The following is a 22920-nucleotide window of genomic DNA, read 5'->3' as shown; positions in this document are numbered from 1 at the left end:
CAGGGGGGCGGACGGGGCGGGGGGTCCCGGCGCCTGCGTGGCCCTGCCCGGGCTGGGCGGCTCGGCTGGGCTGCGGTGTCGCCGGCCCGTGCGGTGCGGCTGGGCTGCCTCCTGGCTTCCACGGCGACCGCTCCTCGCCGATGCCATGCTAAGACCTGAGGTCTCCGCATCCTATCAAGAGGTACGGGAGGGGGGGGGGGTGGCTAGTGGGCGGTGGGCCCCAGCTCGCCGGGAGGGGCCGGGGCAGCCCCCGACTTGGGGGTTGCCAAGCGGTTACACTTAAACGCTGTCGCCGTGAGTTCAGTTGGGCTCCGGCTCGGTAGGGCTGGCCGCGTCGCTGCCGGCAGTGTAGAGCAGCCCTGGCGAAGCGGGTCGCCTGGCTCACGGAGCTCTCCGCAGCTTACCTTGCTGCAGTGCCGCCGAGCCGGGTGGGTGACGCCGTGAGGCCGTATGCCTTCGTCTACCTAGTGCTGCCGCTAGCCCTCCTTCCTACGGCTGTGTAGCTGGGATGACAGCTTGCACCTCCACTCGCCAGAAAGAAACGGGTGTCCTGGGTGTACTTAATGTCACGTTTTACCTTTCAGCGTGGTTCAAATGCTGGGCAGCGGTTCTTTAATTGTATGAGCTAGGTACAGCCGGCTGGTGAGCTGTGTAACGGGGGCTTTCGTAACAAGGAGATGGTCTGTCGGGCGTGAGAAGCGACTTTGGTACCAGAGCTCTCACTTGTGAAAGTGAAGGCCGCATTATCATCTTGCCAAGAGCCCGAGGCAGCGCCTAGTTTGCATATCAATGTACAGGCTCCAGCAACCGGAATTCCTAGCTCGTTCCTATCTCTTGTACTAGAGATACAAGCTATTTGTGCCGAGTTCAGCAGCGGTGGAGACTTGCAGCAGGTCACTTCTGTTTGCATCTTGCAGGCAAAAGGAATGCAGACGTTTGCCTTCCTCTGCATGTGATGGGTAGTTTGGGGCTCTGTTTTAATACATTTTAATTTAGTTTAGTACTATCTGTTTAGTTTCAGCTTCTGGTATTTGTGCCAGGCTGGAAGGCATTGGAAGGTGATGAATCAGAGGACCAGCAAAAGGCCTGTATGGACAGGTTCCTCTCTTATTTAAGAGGGTTTTATCCCATGGTTATCAGGATGAAATGAACTCATGTAAGAGCTTGTATTTAGGGGAGGTATTTGAGAGAGTTAATAAAGTCACAGTGGTGCCTGAAGTATGGACTGGACTATGCGTGTTATATTTCAGCCTTGTGTGTCAGCCACTGCTGACACTGCTCCGTAGTTTGGGATTGTCCCAAACTCTGGGGTGCAAATCTAGATGGTGTGTAAGTGCAGCAGCTGTGTTTCCATCCCTTCTCTGGCACCTGGGGCTCCTGTGATGCTCCTGCCTCTAGCAGGGATGCTGGAATTTCTGGAATTGCCTTTTCTGAGCTTCTGTTTGTCCGGTGCCTTTCTGTGTGCGGGACTGAAAAGGAACTTCCAGGTCATGAGCAGTCTCCTGCAGTTGCTTCTCACTCAGCTGCACATGCAGAGCCCAAAGGAATGCTGAGCAAAGGTCTGTTCCATGCCCTTCCTGCTCTTGACATGCTATCCTATCTCTGCATCCTATTGCAAGCTTAACTGCCCTGGAAGTCTCTGTTCCTTCTGCATTGACACCATGCTTCACCACTTTATCAAAAAAAAGATGTAGAAAGAGCTGGCCTCTGAGGGTGAACACCATTGGCATATGCCAGGTTCACTATTGCCTTGATTTGGGGATTCTGTCAAGTGTGGAGAAACTAGAATCAGCTGTCATGTGGTAATGCTGTACTGGCTTTCCAGTCGTTAGGAGGTTGTATCTCAATATGTCTGTGAGTTGTTGGGTTTGCAGGTCTGCGCTGTCTTACAGAGTCAGTGTGCTGTATGCTCAGAACGCAGTGGCTGAGCCATGAACAGCGCTAGGCTCTTGGTGGCCTCAGTGGGTTTATGAAACTTCATCTCTTGTCGAGTCAGATGTTCAGGATCTGCAGTGAAATTAGTTGTTTTTAGGGGGTCTTGCACATCAGCCCAACCTACTCACTACACCTGAGGCAATGTCAGCACTCCTGCTTTTGACTAGCTGTCCTTCACTGGTTTTATGTGTGAAAAGCTTATGAAACTACATCTGCCTTGTGAGCAGAGATAATAAAACATAGTTGCATATTGTTTTTTTGTTTTGTTTCTAAGGAATGCTGAAAGGTTACATTTTCTGTGTTTTTCTTCTAGTCTCCTACATGTTGAAGAGTTGTTGTAGTTCCACTTGAGAGGATAAGAAATGTTGCATGTTGTGGTCTTCTTTAAACTTGTGTTGGGATCTCCTTGCTATCAGGAATGGAATTCGCTTACTCTCTACATAACCTCAGTTGATGAGGTGCCTGTACCTGGGGAACTGTGGCTGAACCAGAGAGGTGTGGGAGTCAGCTGAGAAACTGCGGTGACTTTGTAACTTAGGTTAAACTTTTTAGATCAGCTCTGGTATAAGGAATTTGCATGCACATAATCTGAACTGGCTTCTTAGCTGATTTAGCTTAACGTGCAAGATCTAGCGAGAGGTTCAGTGAATACTCTTCTTGTGCCAGAATAGCTTATTTTGGGTCAGGTAAACAAATAGAACTGGTGTGTTTCTACAAAAAGGATCAGAGTGTTAATTTTCCCTTGTTTTATGAAGATAATTGAAAAAAGCATCTTTGGTTGGACCCTGGTAGGTCTCCTGCAAATGAGCTGAGTTTAGTCTATCAGTTGCCTGTTCACTCCATGTCTCGCACCATCATGCTTTATTTATGTGCAAAGCATTTAAAAACAACTGGGTAACTGCTTTCAACTTGCTTTACATGGTGGAAGTGAATACAGAAATACAGCAGGAGGTGATGGAGACTTTACGTCAAACTTTGAAGACGTACAGTGAGTGGACTCTTTCCTAATAAGTGCAAATGATGGTCTGTTAATGGTATAATGATGATTTCAATACTGAATTAAAGTTGGGTGAAATAAAAGCACTTCCTTATGGATACATGCACTTTACTGTTGAGTAAGTTGGGGATGTAAAGTTTAATAGCATTTGGTATGGCTGCTGCATTAACTGTGCACTTATTTTCCTTGAAACGGGAACAAATCTAATCTCTCTTCCCTAATTAGGTAGGTGCTGCTGAGTGTTTAGCTTGGACAGTTACTGGGCAACACATGATATGCTGTAAGCTGATGCCGTGCTTTGCCTTGCTGCAATTTGTATGTCATTCCTTGCCATGAAAAAAATGTGGAAAACAATCAGAAGATACTTTTTTATATATGTGTGTGTGTATATATATATAAAGTCTAATGCTTCATGATCTCTTGTGATGCCAATCTGATATGACAAGCTTCTGCCTTTGACAGAAGTATCTTGGCAGTTTGGGCCCAGAGCTCTGAATAGCAAAACAAGAAAACATCTGGTCTCTGTTGCTGATTTGGAAACACTGGAAGACTAATTAGTTGCATAACCACTAATATATAATAATATATATATTATAATATATATAAAATAATACGTACAGTGCACTCAAATAAGTACCAGAAATGTAGGGATGTTTGTCTTGTTGTCTTGTAATGACCCACCTACCTCTGTGACTGAGACTGCATTTGAGTTGCTTGCCCATATACCCGACAAAATGCAACTTGCTCTTTATGCACCTCTTTAGTAAGAAGCGCTGATGCACCGTTTGCTGGTATGTGCTGTGGTTTCTTTATGCCTAAAAATACATTCTTGAGTGACAGAACGAAGTTCCTGCTTATGTCAGAGAGCATTGCCCTAATTGAGGGTTTAAAGTGAGCTGAAGCTGCCAGGGAAACAATTACTTTGATCTTGAAAGAAAAGGTGATGTTACTGTTGAAGCAGCAGGGTAGAAGTAGGTTAAATTTAATGTGCCCTCTTTCTCTTTTTGCAGCGTGCATGTCACTTAATTTTTAGCTGTAGGTCTACATGAATGTGGCATCTGTTCCGCTGTGATCAAGTGGAACAGATGTTGGGTGCTCTTGGGCTGGGGCATGTTTTTGAGTGTTTGGTTAGTTGTAGCCTCTTTTATTTGTACCATAGAAATTCCAGCAATTGCAAGTTGAGAGCATGTTTGGAAATTGAACCACTGTTTTAACTACACAGCTGAGTGAAGATGTGGAGCGAGTATCTGAAAACCCAAAAGATGAGGGAGAAGGAGAGATGGAAGTTCAGGAAGATGCCAGCTCTATTATTTTACCAGGTGAGATCAATTGACCCAGAAATTACCAACTTTAAGTGCCTGATAAGCTGCTTCTGTGTGTGAGTTTGGTTGTGGGTTTTTTAATTGCATTTCAGAAAGCAAACAAAACACTAAATTACTTATTTTGGGGGATAAGTGCTGGTGGAAAGTCAAGGAGTTTTTCCAAGGCCTGAGATGAGACCATTTCTTTGTCATAAACTGTGCTCAAAGAAGATTCAGCACATCTGGTTCTGAGATAGCTTAGCATGTCATCTTCCTTTATGTTGTGTCTTACCTGAGTTGCAAGTGTCTGTGATGGCAGTGGATTGCAAGCGAAGTCTGTGCCAGATTTATGTGAGCAAGGTGCGGTATTGAACAGATGTGCTTTTAAACAGGTTTCAGTTAGACTGTTCAGATCTGCTTTTGGAGGGTGTGGGGCAGTGTTAAATGGGCTTATTGCAGCTCAGATGTAGGCATTAAGGTAAGCCAAACTGAAATGACTGTCCCCTAAATGCTTTGCAGCTCTTCAAGAGTGTGACATGGCCTGAGAGGGCCTGACTCATTAGATTACACCACATAGAAAAGTCAGTGTAAAATATGCCTGCTTACCTCCTTTCATATGTGGGGTTTTAATGCCCCTTTTGTGTTCAGCTATATATCGCTTGCGATTAAAACATGAAATGTAACTCAAGTGTACATGAACTTTGTTCTTACAAGTATTGCCAAAAGGAATGGTTAATGCAAGTAGTATGGGGAAGGCAGTGTCTGCATACAAGTAAGACTAGTGTGAAGATCTGCAGAGAATAAGCTTTGAAGGCAAGGAGACTGTGAAAGAATTGGGTTGGTCTTTTTCTAGCTGTAATTAGAAGAATCCTTTTGTGAACCTTTATGTAGCATACACAAGGAGTTATGAACTAGAGTCCAAAAATGAGAGGGTAACAAATATCTAGTGACTTCTACTGTAGTGGAGATGCAATGCAGATAGCTGTGTAAGAGCGTTTAGAATATTAAGTCTCTCTGCTGATGCATATGCCGAGTGTAGAAGAATCAGTTCAGACTCGGAAGGGGGAAAGGAGTTGTTTTTCCAGGAGGAAAGATTGACCATCAACAGACTTTTTTCTTGTGAACTTTGAACTTTGTTTCCGAGTTGTCCTTGAAAGTAAACCTTGTTTCCTGCCTGCCATGCCCTTAAGCAGACTGCAGTTCTACATGTGAAAAAGAGGTGCAATCTCTGGCTGATTATGCCTTGTGCTTGAGAAGGAAGCAGCTGTCTGTCATCAAAACCAGCAATACTTGTCTTTTTTTTTTTTTTTAAATCAAGCTGAGTTTGAGGCTTAATTTCCCCTCCAAGTGATTGATCTTTAAATGAACACTACATACATTCAGCACAAATATCTGTATTTTTAAGTCCTAATGCATATTCTGTTTGGTTCCAGATAGTGAACTGGGTACCACTGCCCCTTCTTTGCGTTTCAGCAAGACCTGCCTAAAGAATGTTTTTTCAGTAATTCTCCTGTTTATTTATCTGCTGCTCATGGCTGTAGCTGTGTTCCTTGTCTACCAAACCATCAGTGACTTCAGGGAGAAGCTCAAGCACCCAGTGATGTCTGTCTCTTACAAGGAAGTGTCCTTGTACGATGCGCCTGGTAAGAGTGGTAACAAACAAAATGGGTTAAGTTGTTGTCCACATGTATCTTAGATTGTTTTACATTTTTGGTGTTGATTCTCCAGGGCCCAGAGTGCATATAATGCTTTGACCCAGGTATTTCACTTGTTCTTGTTTTCATCTACGTTGTGTTGACTTTGCATGGAAATGTCAATATTGTACAGGAGATTTTGTGGAGCTTTCATGCCAATAACATGAATGACGGTAGCTGTGCAGTGTTCTGCAACATCTGAGAAAAAGGAAGTGTTTGCAGACTCTAGAATGGGCCCTCTTTTAGGGAAAGAAGGTAATTCCTTATGGAAGTAATCCCAAAACTGTATTTTTCAAAAGGGTGGCACGAAGGATGTGTATCAGGACCTCAGTGCTGCACTAGACAGTGAGATGCTGTTGACAGTAAAGAAGGTGAATTTCTCAAACCAACCACAAAATAATGACAATGCCACTTTCTGCTTCTGTTCGATATTGTTTACAACTTGGTATTACATCAATAGGCAATGAAAATGTGATGTGACTGCAGGGAACAATGTTGGCATGAAAATGCAGTGTGGCATCAGGAAACTGTTGCAGTTTGCAGGAGGGATTACTCCACAGATGCATTTTTGAATAGTGAGTTCTAAAATTTTTTATTTTTTTTTTTAATTATCCAGTAACCTTTCATAAATAGAGCTGCGGTAACAAATGCGGCTCAGTCTTATGTCAGTTTCCAGTTTAAAAATAACACTTTTGTCTGAAGTGTTACCACATTTTACAAATAACCACTCCAGTAATTGTGGCTGAAAGGTGAGTGTTTCAAGTTTATTGGCATATTCCTATAGTTGTTTCTGTGTATGGTCAGTTAGGCTCAGCTCTGTAAGTAGGTCCTTCTGTTTGGACCGTGTGGATCTGACCATAAGAGCGGGCTTTTTTCTTCCGCACCCTCACCCTCCCTTTCTTCTTGCTGTATGAGCTTTTCATACAGCAACAGGAAGAAAATGTCATTTAAAGAAGTAGAGTAACATACATATAAATCCAAAAGTATTGTCAGGGATCCCTGCCAGATCAGAGAACCTAAATTAATGTAGCCCTTTACTTCATTGCTCTAGTAAAGTGATGAGATGGCAAGTTGCAAGCATGGAGCACTGAAGAAAGGGATAAAGCATTTTTAGGCTGATACATGCTGACTGCTTTGATGTCTCGCATTTTGGCGGTCAGGTCATCTCAGTTGTGTGAGTTAATCTTATCTAATAAATCATACTTTTTTTGGTAGTTTGTCTAGATTATCTTCAAGCAAGCTTGCTTCCAATAATAAATGTGGCATAACAGGATTTTTTGTTTTGGGCTTTGTATTTTGCTAGCCTTCTACAGCTGAGATGACAGAGGTTCTTTTAACACATGCTGTTGGTCTGAAACCATAGGTTTATGGTATATATGAATTTCCATACAGCTGAAGTAGTAGCCTGCCTACCCAGTGATATAAATAATAAGGGATGGTAACAGTTAGTACCTTTTTTGATGGCTTTGATTTTTATTGTGACATTGTATTCCGTGAACAGAAGATGCTAGATGGTCTGAAGAGAATCTTTTCACTTTTTTTAGATCAGGCCATGATCTTTGATCTGTCATGTATATGCATACATTATTCCCAATTAAAATTTGACGTGTTAAGTGATAATATCTGAAAACACATACGTGCTGAAGCGCTACAAGTCCCTTTTGGCTTCAGTAGTCTAATAACTTACTTTACGCATTCATTTCATTTGGGGCATGAGGGACTGATGTATTAGCTGCTGGCTTGTGGGAAGACAAGGGAAATTCAGTAGCTTCTGTGAACCTTGAATTGTTGTAACAGAACATGAATCCTGATTTTTTTTCAACGCATTGCAGGGGTTCTGTCCTGATGCAACTGGCACTGTTGTCCTGCTCCAGAAAAATGCTGAAGCATGTGGTTTAATTTGATTGTTTTGCTGGATCTTGAGGATAGCTCAGTATCCCGTTGGGATTAAATCCCAGAATGAAAATCTATGTACTTGGGAAAGAAATCAGCTCTCTTCAATGTTTTTTCTCCCAAAACAGGTATTGCCTTTTACCCAGGCAAGGCTCGGCTGCTTAGCTGCAAGCATCATTACTATGATCACATTCCACCTCTGATAAATCCAGGTCAGCCAGGAGACATTGAGTGCACCACTCAGAGAATCAACTACACAGATCCTTTTACTAATCAAACTATGGTAATAATAATAATAGAACAAAGCTTATTCAGTGGGGGTTTTCTACTCGTAATGCATTGTATTTGAAAGGAAAAATATTTACTAAGTGCTGCAAAAAATTCTTGCTTTTAGTTTTTTTTCAAGCCCTCTGTCCTTTTGTTTTCAGAAATGTTCCAGTCAGTGTGTATATGTGTTATAGATGATGAGCTGTCATGTGGGTGTGTGCAGCGTGAAAACGTGAATGGGATAAAATAAGTGATTTTTCGCAATGAAACTCTTGCTTCATTCCACTCTTAAATGAACTGGCAAGCATACTCCTTGATATAGAATCTAGCTTTGATTGAAAGCAGTCGCAGTTATTCCATTAAAGCAGGATAGCTTATCTCTCTTTGTATGTTTGCTGGGAATTACATACTATTTTTGTCCCACTTGGAAAAATCTTAACTGGGCACCAAGCGTTTCATTACACTGAAATGCTGTGAGCCAACAAGATGGGTACATTGAGTGATAGTCTGTCTTAAATTGCCCTTACGATGCTGGGAAACTAGCTTCTGTATAAAGAAATGTTAAAAAAATAAGGTATTAAATATTATCATTTGTATCTAAAGTGATTGCTCAGATTTTTTTTTAGGGAAACTAAGCATGAACAAACAAACTATCTAGGTACCTGTTTGGTCAGCTTTTTTCTTCTTCATGTTTTGCCTTTTGTCTAGTCACCATTTCTTACTGGGAAGCAGCTCCTTAGCGTATTTGAAAGTGATATTCTAGGTGTAAGTCTAATTTAATTTCTGCCACTAATACGCTCTGTTTGCATGTTTTAACAAACCAAGAACCTGCATTTTATGCTGCATGGTAGATTCATTTATATGCTTGCTGATCCAATAGGCTCTAGCCCTATGGTTGAATGGAGAGGCACTGAGGCAGGGACCTCTGAACCAGGTAGAGCCCTGATCAAATTGGCTGAGTCCTTTTGCAAGCAGCAGCTGTAATAATGCCTGTGCTGTAAGTTGTATTCTGCCTGCTAGCATTTTTTGTTTGTGGGTTTTTTTTTTCCTTTCAGGTGCTGGGGGCTGTGAAGCTGTTCCTCTTTCTCAAGGAGAAGCCTGATGTTCTCCACATCAGACTCTAAATTAACTTGTTCCATGTCAAGATCTGAAAGTTCTTAGACTTTATTGCTTAAAATGGTTTTGATTTTCCTTCTGCAGAATGCAGGTTGCAGGGCCTTGACTGGTAATTCCACATGAACCCAAAGGACTCTGATAGAACTGAAGCAGATTTCTTAGAAAAACACTAAATCTTGATGTAAAGACTTCATTGTAAAACTAAAAGGAGGGATTCAGTTGACGTTCTTGTTAGATATTTGAATAGATGTATATTTATGTCTTGGCTGCTACTGAGGACAAGAAAATCTTGGTGTGTATTAGATTTCTGTAGAGTATTAGTGACAGATGGCAAATTCATGAACAGGGAAAGAGGATTCCTTTGCTACTTTCACCGTCTCTCTGTTTGCTTACAGAAATATGCTTTGGTTGTTCAAGGCCCTCGTGATGTGAAGAAAAAGGAACTGGTGTTTTTGCAGTTTCATTTAAATGGAACAGACCAAGATTTTAGTGCCATTGACTACCTTCTGTTTTCTTCTTTCCAAGAGTTCATCAATAGGTATGTAAAGGGATGAGCCTGTAACTGCATTGAACTTGCTACAGCAGTGCTAGTGAAAGCAGGACTTTTTTAGTAAAAATCAGGCAGGCTTTTATATTCTCATTATTTTTTTTTTCTAATGTTTGGGTTATGTTGATGCTCTTTCATGCCTTAGGTTACTAAACTTACTTTTTAGAAAATGAATTGAGGACTTTTTCAGTGACAAAAACTGCCCTTCAGTTTCTATACCTTCTAATTTTAACAGGAGTGGAATTAATCTTGTCTTGAACTTTCTTGAAAGCAGCACCCTTTTTCCTGTCTTGTGAGAATAAATTCCATACTTAACTGTTTAATTTTTGCTTTAATTTAAATTCAAGTTCTGTTCTTCTCTCTGTGCTTCAGATTAAAAGCTAGACAAGAGAGATTAGTCACAGTGAGACCTAACAGAAAGCCTTAATTTGGTAATAGTCAGATGCTCAGTGAAAAAGGGGCAGGGAATAAAGGCCATATGCAGAACAAAATTAGGTGAGGGAGGGGAAGAGAAATAACAGATGTTATAGTAACAAAGCATTCTTGAAGGCTTGGAAATTATCATACTGGTGCTTTTCATATGCAGCAAAGACTGGAAGTGTTCAGTCACAGTACCTCTGGGTGGCCAAAGACCAATTATCTGAATTTACTTTTTACAAAGCTTTTCTACGTTAGTGAAGGAGAGATCTTAAGTCAAGTACTTTCTGCAACTGTACTAAAACACCTCATAAAATGCTAATGTTCTGGGTATTTTAGGCATGGATATTTTAGGGTGAGAAAATATCAGTTAAGAATAGTGATGTAGAAGGTGCTGCTTGTTCCTTCCATGTTGTTTTTTCTCAGTTTTCATGGCTTGTGCTGCCGTTAGCAGTATGTACAGTGTACGGACCGATTCCAGCAAGGTGCACAGCTGTTGCTGTGTTGTAAGACACAAGCACTGTCTGAGACCACCCCTTGTGAAAACACAGAGAAGAAGGCACAGTTGTGTTGCATCTCGTTCCCAGCTCTGCAGAATGAGCCAACTTACCAAGACACAACTTGATCTATGCATACTCAAGCCTTGGAAGCCACATTTCTGTGCTCAGTGTTACCAATTTGCAGATAAGCCATTTGAGAGAGCTGTTTCTTCCCAAGTTAAAACATGTATGTCCTACTTAAGTTGGCAGTATTTCTGCAAGCAAGATGCAAATCTGCATGCTGCTGTCCCAAATGCTTGTGCCACATGTGCAAAGGCAGGCTAGATGTACAAAACAGCAATAAGTAGTATTGCAAAGGTCCTAGCTTCAAGGCTGTGTTTGTGCCAGTGTAGGTCAATCAGTAAGAATCACCTGTAAGCTGCCTGGGAGAAACCTGGATTGCGACCTCCTGCCTCCAGGCTTGCCAGGTCAAACCAGTTAGATGGCAGAATCAATTCCCAAAGAGATGGGGAAGTGTTGCTTTGTTCTGAGAGAAGCTGCATTGTCTTGGTGTTGGAAGGCACCAGAACAGAAGCTGGGGAAGTGAAGGCTGAGCCTGGGTTACAATCAGAGCAAAGTGAAAAGGTAGGAAATGGTGGTGTCTGCCTGGGGATGCATCCTTTGTGCCCCTTTGCAGCAGATAGTAGGAATGAGTGAAAACTGGTTTTGAACTAACCCGGATAATGGTACAATTGGCAAAGGTATGTAGGCCTTTAAACTTAGTAGTAAATGATCTTCATGTGTAGGTGAAATACAGTAAGAGAACCAGTTGCGCACAAGAGGCCAGTAGTGCCTCTTTTATAGCATCCTCCAAAGCTTGGTACAAATTGTATGGCTTATCTTGCTCAGTAGTGTGTTTTGTTGTCCTGGTGTCCCAGGGCATGAACTGGGCAGGCTCAGGGCAGGTTCGAAGTTTGTTTTCTCCTGACTATGAAGTGCATGTGAAACTGCACGCATATGTGGAATGTACTTTTTCTGTCCAACTTCCAGCAGAAGAGAAAATAGAAATGATTTCTGGTTCATCAGCAGATGCTAAATTTAGTTGGTGGGAAGTCTGGACTAAGATATCTGTAGAAACTGTTGCGTGTCTTTCCATATAGCCTCTAAAAGCTTCAGTTACTTTCCACTTTTAACTGACTTTTCCTGACAAGGTGACAATATGCTAAAACTCTTAAGAGATCGTAATTACCTTTATTTTTTTGCCATGGCTGCAAACAGCTTAGGTTGGGCTGGGTGGGCAGACTGCTGTAAAATGTGTGTGTAGGATATTTCATCATCTTAAATCACAATCCAAAACTGCTTGAAATTGATGAGTCCTGCTGTATCTAGACCACGGTTTCTATGTAGACAGTATTATGCACAGCTCACTTGTGCTTTAAATAGCAATAATCGTATCAGTGAAGGCTGCTGCAACCATCAGCCATAAGCAATAATAAAAATGGCATCTAGAGACTAGTGTCTTTAAGAGTTTTTTGAGGCATAGCAAGTGGTAAGGACTCAAGTAAGGTCCAGTTGTTTCTGTCACGGGTTTTATTCTCTGCAGCTCTTCTGTTAAAACTGGATTGATAGACTACATGAAACTGGCACTGCTTGCTAGTTTTGTTCTGGCCTTCATGGACACTGCTGAACTGTGTGCTGTTGTTGGCCTGTGTGTTGGAGGGATACTGCCACTGGCTTTTTTCTTTTTTTCTTTTTTTTTAAGGCAGTGGCAGCTGCTGTCTGCACTGTATTAATTGGAGGGATGGAAATAATGAAACCCTTGCGAAGTACCAAAAAAGTGTAGCTAAAAATACAAGCTCCTTTCCTGAACTGTCATTAGTATAATACAGGGGTTTAAGAAGAAAATCCTCTGAACATATTACTGACAAACTATTGTTAGTGTAGCATGTAAAATAACATAAGGTCATGTGAGATGATGAGTACCAGCCTGAACAGGTCAGAGATTATTTAAGGGTCTGAACAGAGCTCCATGTTCATGTCTGTGGTCTGAATTGCTGTGTGCAGAGAAACAAATTATAACACAGAAGGTTCGAGATGTTTGGTATCACACTGTCTGACCCTTCATTAGATCCTATGGCTGGCTGAGAGTTTCGCCGTCTAGGGAAAAGCAAAAGCAAAAAACACAAATTGGGTTTGACTCATCTGTGGTTTTGGCTCTGGCTGTTGTGTTGGAATCTGCTGGTGGGACATGGCTAAGCGCCTCTGGCTCTTGTGCGTTGGTCCATAGAGATTGGTGTTAGAAGTATCCATGGCAGAGCTAAAGCCCAGTCCAGAATTAGGTTAGCAACTCCCACAGTTGGAATGAATACAATCTCTCGTGATCTGATATTGATCAGTCTGTGTTGGGGTAACGGGCTCCCTGTTAGTAGTTTGGTTAGTTAGTTTGGTTAGTAGTCAACGGTTACCGGAGAGCGTTGGCTGAGAGGAGACCAGGGCTTTGTAGCTCACCCGAGTGAGACAGTGGCCTCATGCACTTCTCTTTCTCTGCTGTGATGTAGGATTTTTTGCATGGTCTTGGGGTACCATTAATATCCTGGGAGAGCCTGGTGCAGAGTATCCTGGGAATCTTACCATACATCTAAAGGACAGTGTAATAGGTAGAAGAACTTACTGAACAACAAAAAAAAAAGTGCAGCCTTTGGAGGTTGTCTGTCTTTGGGCTGAAGAGGGAATTAAAAGAAACTGCCTGGAGAATTGTTCTTCAGCTTAAAATCCCTTGCCTGTCTTGTGTTCACATAGCCGTGTGTGGTTTTTAAGCTGCATTATTTGCCCTCTGCTATCATTTGTGCAAAGCTTGTTCCTCTCTGCTCTACTCCCCCCTCGTCCCATCCCACTTTCCCCCTTTTTTTTTTTTCCTGACTGTGTGGCAGTGGTCTGGATTATGGGCATATGCAAGGAGATGGCTTCTCAGATCACTTCTCCGCAGCTTCTCCTAAGATATTATTAATCTTTCTTTTTCAAGCCTACAATTACTGTCAAAGGCGAAGTATACTACCGCTGTCTGCTTACCATGTAAGTTGTGGCTGTAACGTTCAGCTCTGTGTCATAACTTCCTGCCTCAATTTTCCATGTTGGTTTGGAAAGCTTTTTTAGGATGCTGTATTTAGCCAGGCATTAGGCATATGACTGGCTGCCAGAGTGCTAATTATGTATGTTCCACTAAGTGGCAAAGCACTGCGCTTTTCCATAGTGTCCCATCAGCTGCTGTTGTACCCACATACCAAAGGGGGAAGAAATCATTGTTGGATTAGGTCTCCCTATGTCATTGGTTTGTATGGTGAGGAGCAGTCAGGCGATGGGCTTTGCCCATGTCTTCCTTGTCAGGGTTAGAGAGGTGCGCTGCCATCCTGTTGGGATCACTGCACAAGCACCTAATGTTACAAATAGATATTCATAGAATCATAGAATAGTTTGGGTTGGAAGGGACCTTTAAAGGTCATCTAGTCCAGCCATTCCTAACTTGCTAAAACACTCTTGGAATATCATCTGTCTTGATGGGTAGGAAAGTGTGTTAGATTTTCTTTCCAGAAACAGTTCTTCTGTTTGTATGCACAATGGAGTTCTGTGTTTGAAGCCCTGACTTGGGAGCAATGGCTTTGCTAGGTTTTGCCTTCCTATGAATGTATGCATATTCATCTATTAAGCCTAAGCAGGCAGCGTAGTACAGAGTAGCCGTCAGTATGATATTCTTTTTTATCAGTGCTTGCTTTTGCTGCTTTGTAGACAAGGCATCTTGGTTTGTAGGAAGAAAAGGAGCCCTGATTCTGAAAACTAAGGGAAAAGACTGGAGAGGTGCAAATCCAGTCAGTGCTGGTATGGGACAAATATTCCTGATTGGCCTGTTCTCAGGGTTTTGCTGCTGCTTCTTTACTTCTTTGCATCTTTCTCCTGAAAGACCAAAATACTGTAATATGCCAGCAGACCTAGTTACGTGCACCTTCTGCTGTACAAGCAAAATATACTTCTTTCCCTTCACCTTGGAAAATGGATTTAAGCCGAGTCAAAACCCTTTCCCGCGTCTCAAGGACCAGCATACCCTGACATACCTCTGCAACTTGAAATCTATCTTTTAGTAAAAATTGGCACTCTGTGCTTTAATGACTCATGACTCACCACAGTGGTTTACCCCTTTGTTTCAAATGAAACTTTATTGAAAAAGCAGCTGCAGGGCCAGGCTTATCGTAGAGATGACATTAAAGTGGCTAAAATCACTGAGTACTGAGGAGCTCCAAGTAAATAGCATGGTTAATTCACTGCGTCCTATGCAGGTGGTGGAGAAAGGATGGAGACCAGATATGCCTTAGAGCTGCCTCTTTACCACTTGCAGCATGAGGGGTTTTGGAAGCCTTAAAATGGCTTATGGTCACAGTAGTAAAAAAAAGACACAAAGCAATCCTGCTGTTCCGGGGCTACAAATATCTGTGAGCGCATATTGGGGGAAACAGCCATGTTAGTGCAGGTGGGAGCCTTCCACCAAAGGTATAGTGGATCCAAAATGATAGGAATGCACTGGATGTACATTTCAAAGCATTTTAAGTGTGTCTGCATTGCAGACAGTTTATTTGCATCCCAGAAATGGGGTGAAGCAGCCTGTCCTGCCTCTAGGCTGTTCCTTCCATCTCTTGCTTCCTAGCATTGTGGTGAGTTGTTTCCTGGGGTCCTGGCTTTGCTCCTTTCTGTCTCAGAGGCGACAGATGAGCAGAACAAAGTTCTGCTGTAAGGCAGAACAATCCCTAGGGGCAGGCAGAATTCTGTGGTGGTGGGGCACCAGGTAAGTCTTCTGCAGGTAAGAACACATGAGTGCAAGTGCTACCGTTAATCAAAACATGACTACTCAAAATGTTTTAGATATGCCGAATTTTAGCAGCTGAAACATAAAGGGAATTGTGAATACATTTTGAAGTGCCTGTAGGTCTGACACTCTCCTGCCTACACTGCTCAGATACTGCTCTGACTTTGGTCAGTAAAATAATGGTCTTTTTTCTTTAGTCCAGAAAAAGCAGAATTCATGAAGGACTGTGAAAGTTCATACTCCAGCTGGAAGTTTTCTGGAGGCTTTCGAACTTGGGTCAAGATGTCCTTGGTGAAAACAAAAGAAGAAGATGGTAGCGAGACTGTTGAATTCAAACAAGAGGTAACAAAAACAAACAAAAAAGAAATACTCAGGAAGAGTGTTTTGAGACCTCTTACTTTATTAAGAACTAGTTACTGCCACAGTTTTAATAACTGGTCAACAAACCCAGTTCTTGGGGCACATAGCAGTATGAGTTGGAAGAAGGGTGGGTGGGTTGGTTGGTTAAGGAAGGAGCTTGTTTTTTCTTTCATTGCATCCATTATGCCACTTGCCACCGAGCAGTTTTGGCTGTAGAGTTACTTGTATTCTTTTTTAACATGGAGATGTTCTGTAAAAGCGTGAATGTCTTGATGTGCTCGGCTCTTGACATGACCTAGGGACACGTCTCAGGAAAACATCTCCTAATGGGGAGGCCAGAAAATCCAGGCCTTGAATGTGTAATAAATGACACCTGTAGTCTGAGGTAAGGGTCTGAAGAGACTGATGTAGAAATATTAACATGGCTACCTTTAGTTCAGGGTGGGGAACAACTGCCAAAGGAATTGTCTAAATAAAGGCTATTATTGGAAAGAGGTATTGTTTAGGTTACCACAGGGCTGATGTTAGGATGAAGAGGTAAACATAAGCCTTGTATCCTTTGTAGCATTCTCATGTCTGCTTTTTGTTTGGGATTGAGATTTTTAGCTGTTTGGTATCTTTAGAAACATGGAGTAACTTAACTTCTTGGATCATTTAAAACTAGAAAATACACAGGTGGAAGATGCAAACTCAGCTAGAGATGAAGTGAGTTTGACTTTCATTCCTGTTCCATTCACATTAACGGACAGGAAAAGAATTGTGTTTTATCTTCCTCACAGTGTTGATTGGTCTCATCAGTGCTGAGAAATGAGAGTTTTAAGAGCAGTCTTTTCCAGAGTGTGTCTTCCAGAGACTACACTTTCTCTTACTCCACGGTGCAAGGGGAGATCAAAATGAAGCAGAATCTTCAGTTCTCCTGTCTTTAGTTCTCACAGTTAGGGTGTTACGTGGCAAAGCCTTAAGGGAAGAGCAGAGCTGTGACTGTGAGGTGGGTACCCTTCTACTCCACTGGAGGAGGACAGGAGGCAAATCGCGGAGTCATGCCTTAGTTTGGAGGAGAGGAAAGAATGCCTCAGTCAGCTGCTGCCCTGTAAGCACTAACAGCAGTTGTCTGTCTGTCCTTCATCACCTACAGCTCTGTATCACTTGCCATTTGGCACTTAACCAAGTATAGGATTTTTTAAAGTCCTCCTTTGTGTGCCCAAGTCTAATGGGTCTCAAAGTGGAAACAAAATGCTGACTCAAACTCAGAAAAAGCTGAGCTATTTGTGACCATAATCATCCACTTAGTCCAGCAGTTACAGACTCTCTGATCATCTGGGTAGGTGAACACTGTGTTGGGTTTTTTGTTTTGTGGGTTGGTTTGTTTTTAATAAAACCTAGGAAATAGGAATCAGTACAAATGTGAATTTTGTGTTTCAGATCCCTAATAATAATACAGTAGAAGTTGAGATAGCTTCAATACCTTGCACTTGCTGTGTTTGACAGTACAATGTCCGCTCAAATTGCATAAGGAAGTCCATTAGCCTTTCAAATCTAAAACTGGGAGATGGCATACCAGAAAGCTGGATACAACTATTAGGTCCAATAGCACAGTCAGTCAGCCTGCTCACTAGCCCAGTAGTCATTACTTTGCCTTTTCTTCCTTTCCCATTGCTTTCATTTAGCTTTGTGTACTGTTTGTTTCCTGGTGTGCAGTTTTCTTGAATGAGCGTAGCGGGGGTGATGGTATGCTGAAGTAAGTAAATGAGCTGTAGAAGCATAGGGTAAGCCTGCAGCAAAGGTGTTTGACCGGAAGATATGAGGTGGTGAATCTCCCATATGCTCTGAATGGAGCATATATAGGGTTCGAGCACCTGCTTCCACATGTTCGTAGCCTCAAATCTGGTCAGGGCAGGGTCTGTGAAGACTGATAGAAGTCTTGAAGTATTTGTAAAGAAACTAAGCCATAACAGATAGGAGGTTTCTGGAGTAGGTCATCCCTCATACAATGAAAAGGCTTGTAAAAAGGTGAGGATAGCAGACTGTTTAGGGACTTCCTATTCAGCCTTCCTCTACTTGGAACAAGAAAGGGAAAGGGCAGTTTCCTCCATCTGTCTCATGTTCCTGTCACAACCCTAAAATGAAGTTAGCATACTGCTGGATTTGTTACTTCCAGTATAGTATTAAACTAATGTAGGAAGAGCAGCGGTATTCCCTTGTGCACAAAGATGTAAACACATCCAGCCTTTGAGGGTTGGAGAAGTCCTTCCATCGCTTGTTCAGCTGTAACTCCACTGTGCTTTCCTCTGAGGTAACTCTGGCTCTTGAGCAGTTGACATTGACTCTTAGCTGCAGGGGGGTTAGTGCAAACTGTGGCGTTACTGCCTGTGTACAAACCCCATGTAGTTCCCCGCTGGGCTGGGTGTTACAAGATAAATGTTTTTCTGAGGCCTGATGCCATAGTACTCTCCTGATTGTGGTTCATAAGACTATAGTTTATGTGGCTGTAACATTGATCTGGTATCCTAAACCCTACCCTGGTGGAATTGTGCTAAAGCTCTCCTCCCCCCAGTGCTAGTTTCAAATGGTACCCTAGTTAATGGGCAGTACTGGGAAGTATGATTTTAATTGTTAACGTCTAGGCTTCTTTCCCTTCTGTTTTCATTCTGCACTTGCTGGCATCTTCCAGTTTAGTGTATGGTTGATTTTTAAAAGAAAAAAAAAGTCTTCCTGCCACCATCACGTAGTTCTCTGGTAAATAAAAATAATTTAGCATCCTTCTTTCATGAGAACTTCCCAAATACTGTATGACTCCAAGGAAATGAACTTTCCCCCCTTGAAATGGAAAAACTATGTAGTAAAATAAAGGCCTTTGCCATCAGTATAAAAATGGCATTGCTGTGCCTTACTAAGCAAGAAATAGGAAAAGAATATGAACGTGAGACAGAGGGAGGAAATTGCCCTTCCTGTATTTTGGGAGCCTATTGTTCCAGGTTACAGGAAGGCTGAATCGGAGGCCCCTAAACAGTCTGCCTTTCTCACCTACACACAAGCCTTTTCTGTTGCACAGAAGACTCATTACACCACTGAAGAAAGTAACCTGCAGCTTTGTGGTTTTTTTTTCCCTCTCCCTAGACTAGTGTGGTTAACTACATTGACCAGAGAACTAAACCAAGAAGTGACCAGCTGTTTTTTGTGGTATTTGAATGGAAAGACCCTTTTATACAGACTGTTCAAGACGTGAGTAACACACTAGTCCCTGTTTGAATTGTTGTCTGACTCTGCATGCTCATGCCTCTTACCTCACCCCAAGCAGAAATTCAGAGGCAGTGAGGTTACTTCTGACATTTCAGTCTAGGCTCTTCCTTATATCCAGCAATGCATATTCTGTGGAGGTCAAGACCATCTGATGCCTTTCCTTGGCTTGGTGGCACTCAGCCCTCTGCTTGCAGCTAGAGGTACATACAGCAAAGAAAAAGCACATCCCCTGTCTTCTAGCAAAGTGTAGCTTCAGGTCAAGTCTGAACTTTTTGCTTAAATAAGTGTGCTTGGATAAACCAATCTAATGACTTTAAATTAATTGACAAGCAAGAAACCTAGGCTTAAATCAGAATAAAAATAATAACCTAATGTATTTTTTTATCTTTTATTGGAGTAGAATTTGGTGGTGCATTCAAATGCACAAAAAGCCCTTTAAAATTTAGCTCAATACGCTGCAGCTGCAAGATGTGCCAGACAAGACCACAGTCAGGCCCTGGAGTGCTTAAAAGGGGTGTGCTGCAGGCACATGTCCTTTAAGCATATCAGACAGATCTTGTTTTCCTAGTGTTCTAGGAGCGGTGGTCAGATACATTTGACCTCCCTAGAAATACACTGAATGGCAAAGTGTGCAGAGACAATCTGTTTAAAATTTTGCATTTAAAATGGCCCTCCCTGACCCCCAAAGCCCCTCCTGGCAAAATCTACACCATTCTTGTTTTATTGCCCAAAACCAGAGTGTGAATGCAGACCGTGCAGGGCAGGAGAGGGTAGTTGGTCCTTTGCTCTCCTGCTGCTGTGTCTGTGTGGAGGCCAAGGCACCCGCCTCTATGCAGGCACCTCCTTGGCCTTGAGAGCACAGTCCTATTCTCAGCACCTCTTGCTCCTCTCTGCCCAATGGGGTTCGTACCTCTGCTGGCTTCTAGCTGACAGCTGCCCTTCATCCAGTGAATTGCAGGCACTTGTTTCCTTTTGCTGAAGAGGCCATAGTTCACAGTGTTGCTGCTTTTAGGAGGATTAACGAATACAGAAAGCCTCTTTCAGACCTTCTGGCTTGGATGGTGACCAAGTGACCTTGCGCTCACACTGACTGTCAAGAGTTGCAGACTCCATGGCGAGCCCAAAAGCTGGGTGCTACTTTATATTGCTGCCTGAACCCTAGCTCTGCTTGCTTCATCAGAGATCCCAGAAGTCATCCTTCTGCCTAGAGGTGTGAGGAGAATTGTAAACTATAAACAAACTTAACTGTTCTTGAACCAAATGTAGTTAAAAATAGAAACACAAAATACTTGCTGTAGGTCTGCAGAAATGGTTGCTGCTGTCGAAACCTGGTTTAGCATGACAGTGTTGTCTTGCTAAGGCTTTCCAGTAGTGGCTTCTTTTAGCTTTGTCTTCTGAAAGATCTTCAATGTGACTGCTTGTTTTTGTAAATCTTTAAATAATGTAGCAAATTTAGTTGATAAAATTAGCAATTTAACAGTATCTCTAAAGTTTTAAACAATTCTATCCTGAAATAGCCTGAAAGGAATGTAGCAGCTAGTACAGAGTGTTTTCTTCCTGAGGGAATCGGAAAAACCTTCGTGTGAGGCAGACGTGTGGAGAAGGCACCACAGGCCACCTCTGCAGTACAAAGCAATATGCTGCAAAACACTTCAGTTTGAAAAATGCAATTGTTTGTTATTGACTAGGTCTAACATATGCTAAGTTGAATAATATTTTTAATCTCTTTCAGATAATCACAGCAAATCCCTGGAACATGATTGCTCTTCTTTGTGGTATCTTTTTGGCTCTGTTTAAGGCAGCAGACTTTGCCAAGTTAAGCGTGAAGTGGATGATCAAAATCCGCAAGAGACATCTGAAGAGGAGGAGTCAAGTAATGAACCATATAAACTGAGACTAAGACTGCCTTTTAACTATTCATAGCAGAAGGGATAGAAAATAACTGGAACAAACTTCAATCAGCAATACAGCAATTAAAGATGCAAACCAGGTATGTTTTCTTCAGAAAAACAATGGCTGGATGAACAGCCTAGTGAACTAGCCTTTGAACTTCAGAAAGGAGCTAACTCTAGGACAGGGCTAACAAACTTGTGCTTTTCTATTCCAAATTTAACAAGCTTACCTCAATATATGGGGGCACCCAGGCAGGAGGAGAGAATTCACTAATGTTCAGAAAGTCAACACTGTAGTGGTTAAGTTCTAAAAGAAGGGACAGCTTTTGAATGCTTCTCACAACAGGAGACCCTTTAACTTCTGTGTGAGCTATGATCTGCATCTGCTGCTGTAAAGCAGTTACTTGCTTGACTGTTCAGTAGAAGGTAAAGCACTCAACAAAACAGTCTGGCCTCCCCTCTCCAAAGCATGTGTTAAAACAAAATACACTGGAATTCTATTACATGTCATTTTTTGATTTAAAGTATATTGACTTTTAATATTAAAAAATATTTCAAATAAGATATTGTGTACATTCTTTGAAGCGACCTGCTCTTAGATTCAGCTGGACTTTTACAGGAGGCAGTCCAGGCAGGAGTATTACTGCAAGCAGTAGAAAACAAAAATCTCTTCCTGATCAGTCCAACTCAAGTAAACTCAAGCAAATTGATACCTGGGCATCTGAGTTCAAAGTCTGTCTCAGGCTGTTGCTCTTCCCTCTCCCCCCCTAGTCTTTGCTAAGGAAGTAAAAAATAGACTTTTATCAGCCTAGCATTTAAATGTGATTATTATATAGAGAAAGTGTGCTTAGAGAATGCATGCTAACTAACGGTGCTGTGGTGGCATAGTCTTTTTCATCCTTATAAGTAAGTCAAGTCCCTTACTGGTCTAAATGCCTCACTCAGGGTTGAGGAGGCTACAGCGCAGCAGTGCACTGCTCTGCATTAGCTCTGAAGGCTTTGTTGCAAGGAGAGGAGCATACCAAGTCGTATTTTGCATATTAATATATTATAGCAGTAAGCATATCAATAGTACCCCCTCATGCTTTCTTTTGCCTTCTAAGGAAGCATTTTGGAACAAAACTTACTACTTTCAGCTAATTTCCAGAGCAAATCAAGACACCGCATTGACCAAACAGAGTCTTAAACAAGGGAGCAAAAACTTGCTGTAGTAAGAAAAACAGAATGGCAGCAGCATACAGATTCTCTACTAAACCAGGCAGGTGAGGGCAGGAGGGGGTTACAGCCTGCCAGGCACATGCAGTTACCAGTCCTGTGTTGGTCCTTCAGAGTGCTTTTAATTTAAATGGCAGTCTGAGCTAACTTGGTCACCCTCTTCCAGGACAAAAACATGCCTGGATGCAGGAACAGGTGCTGTTCAGTCAACACTTCATGTTCAGTATCTCTGAACAACGGCTCTGGCCGAGCAGGGCCACTATTGTACCTGCCTCACCTGAGGCAGGTAGTTAGCACAGTGCCATAGCAAGCGAACAAGGTTGAACGAGAGGGGGATAGCAAAGACCAAACACTGCACTGTTGAAGCAAACGGTTAGAGAGCTGCTTCCTCCCTAGGTGCTGGGCTGGTGGGGAGTGAGACAAACTCGGCAGGGGGATGATAAAACCCCTACTTAGACCATCCATATCAAGAAAAAGCCTGTTGATTTTGCTGTGTAACAGCCTACGCTAGTAGGAAAGCATTCTGCTGGCCTCCCTGGTCAGCTTACAGCCCTTTGCTTTCCCAAAGATGCTGCTGAGGGCCTGTGTGACAGGTAAGGCAGAGACAGCTGAGCTTTCTTGACTCCTTGCTGTTCCAGTGTTTCTTTAGCAAACCATATTTTGCTATTCTTGGGTTTTACAAAAATGTTTAGAAACAACAATTTGATCAGGTACT

The 22920-nt window shown here is 42.4% G+C and overlaps 1 protein-coding gene across 1 annotated transcript; it reads left to right on the top strand.

Moving 5' to 3' along the window:
• Positions 1-145: 145 nt before the first annotated feature.
• PACC1 (proton activated chloride channel 1) lies at positions 146-20992 on the top strand (the record flags this gene model as incomplete). Its single annotated transcript, XM_081998300.1, has 8 exons — positions 146-181; positions 4155-4251; positions 5667-5876; positions 7949-8103; positions 9599-9741; positions 15696-15840; positions 18976-19080; positions 20831-20992. The coding sequence occupies 8 exons, from the start codon at positions 146-148 to the stop codon at positions 20990-20992; spliced, it is 1053 nt and encodes a 350-aa protein (XP_081854426.1).
• Positions 20993-22920: the final 1928 nt, after the last annotated feature.

The sequence above is a fragment of the Phaethon aethereus genome, assembly GCF_964289735.1.
Source record: "Phaethon aethereus genome assembly, chromosome: 3".
Lineage (NCBI taxonomy): Eukaryota > Metazoa > Chordata > Aves > Phaethontiformes > Phaethontidae > Phaethon > Phaethon aethereus.
This window is presented reverse-complemented; position numbering and strand designations above follow the sequence as displayed.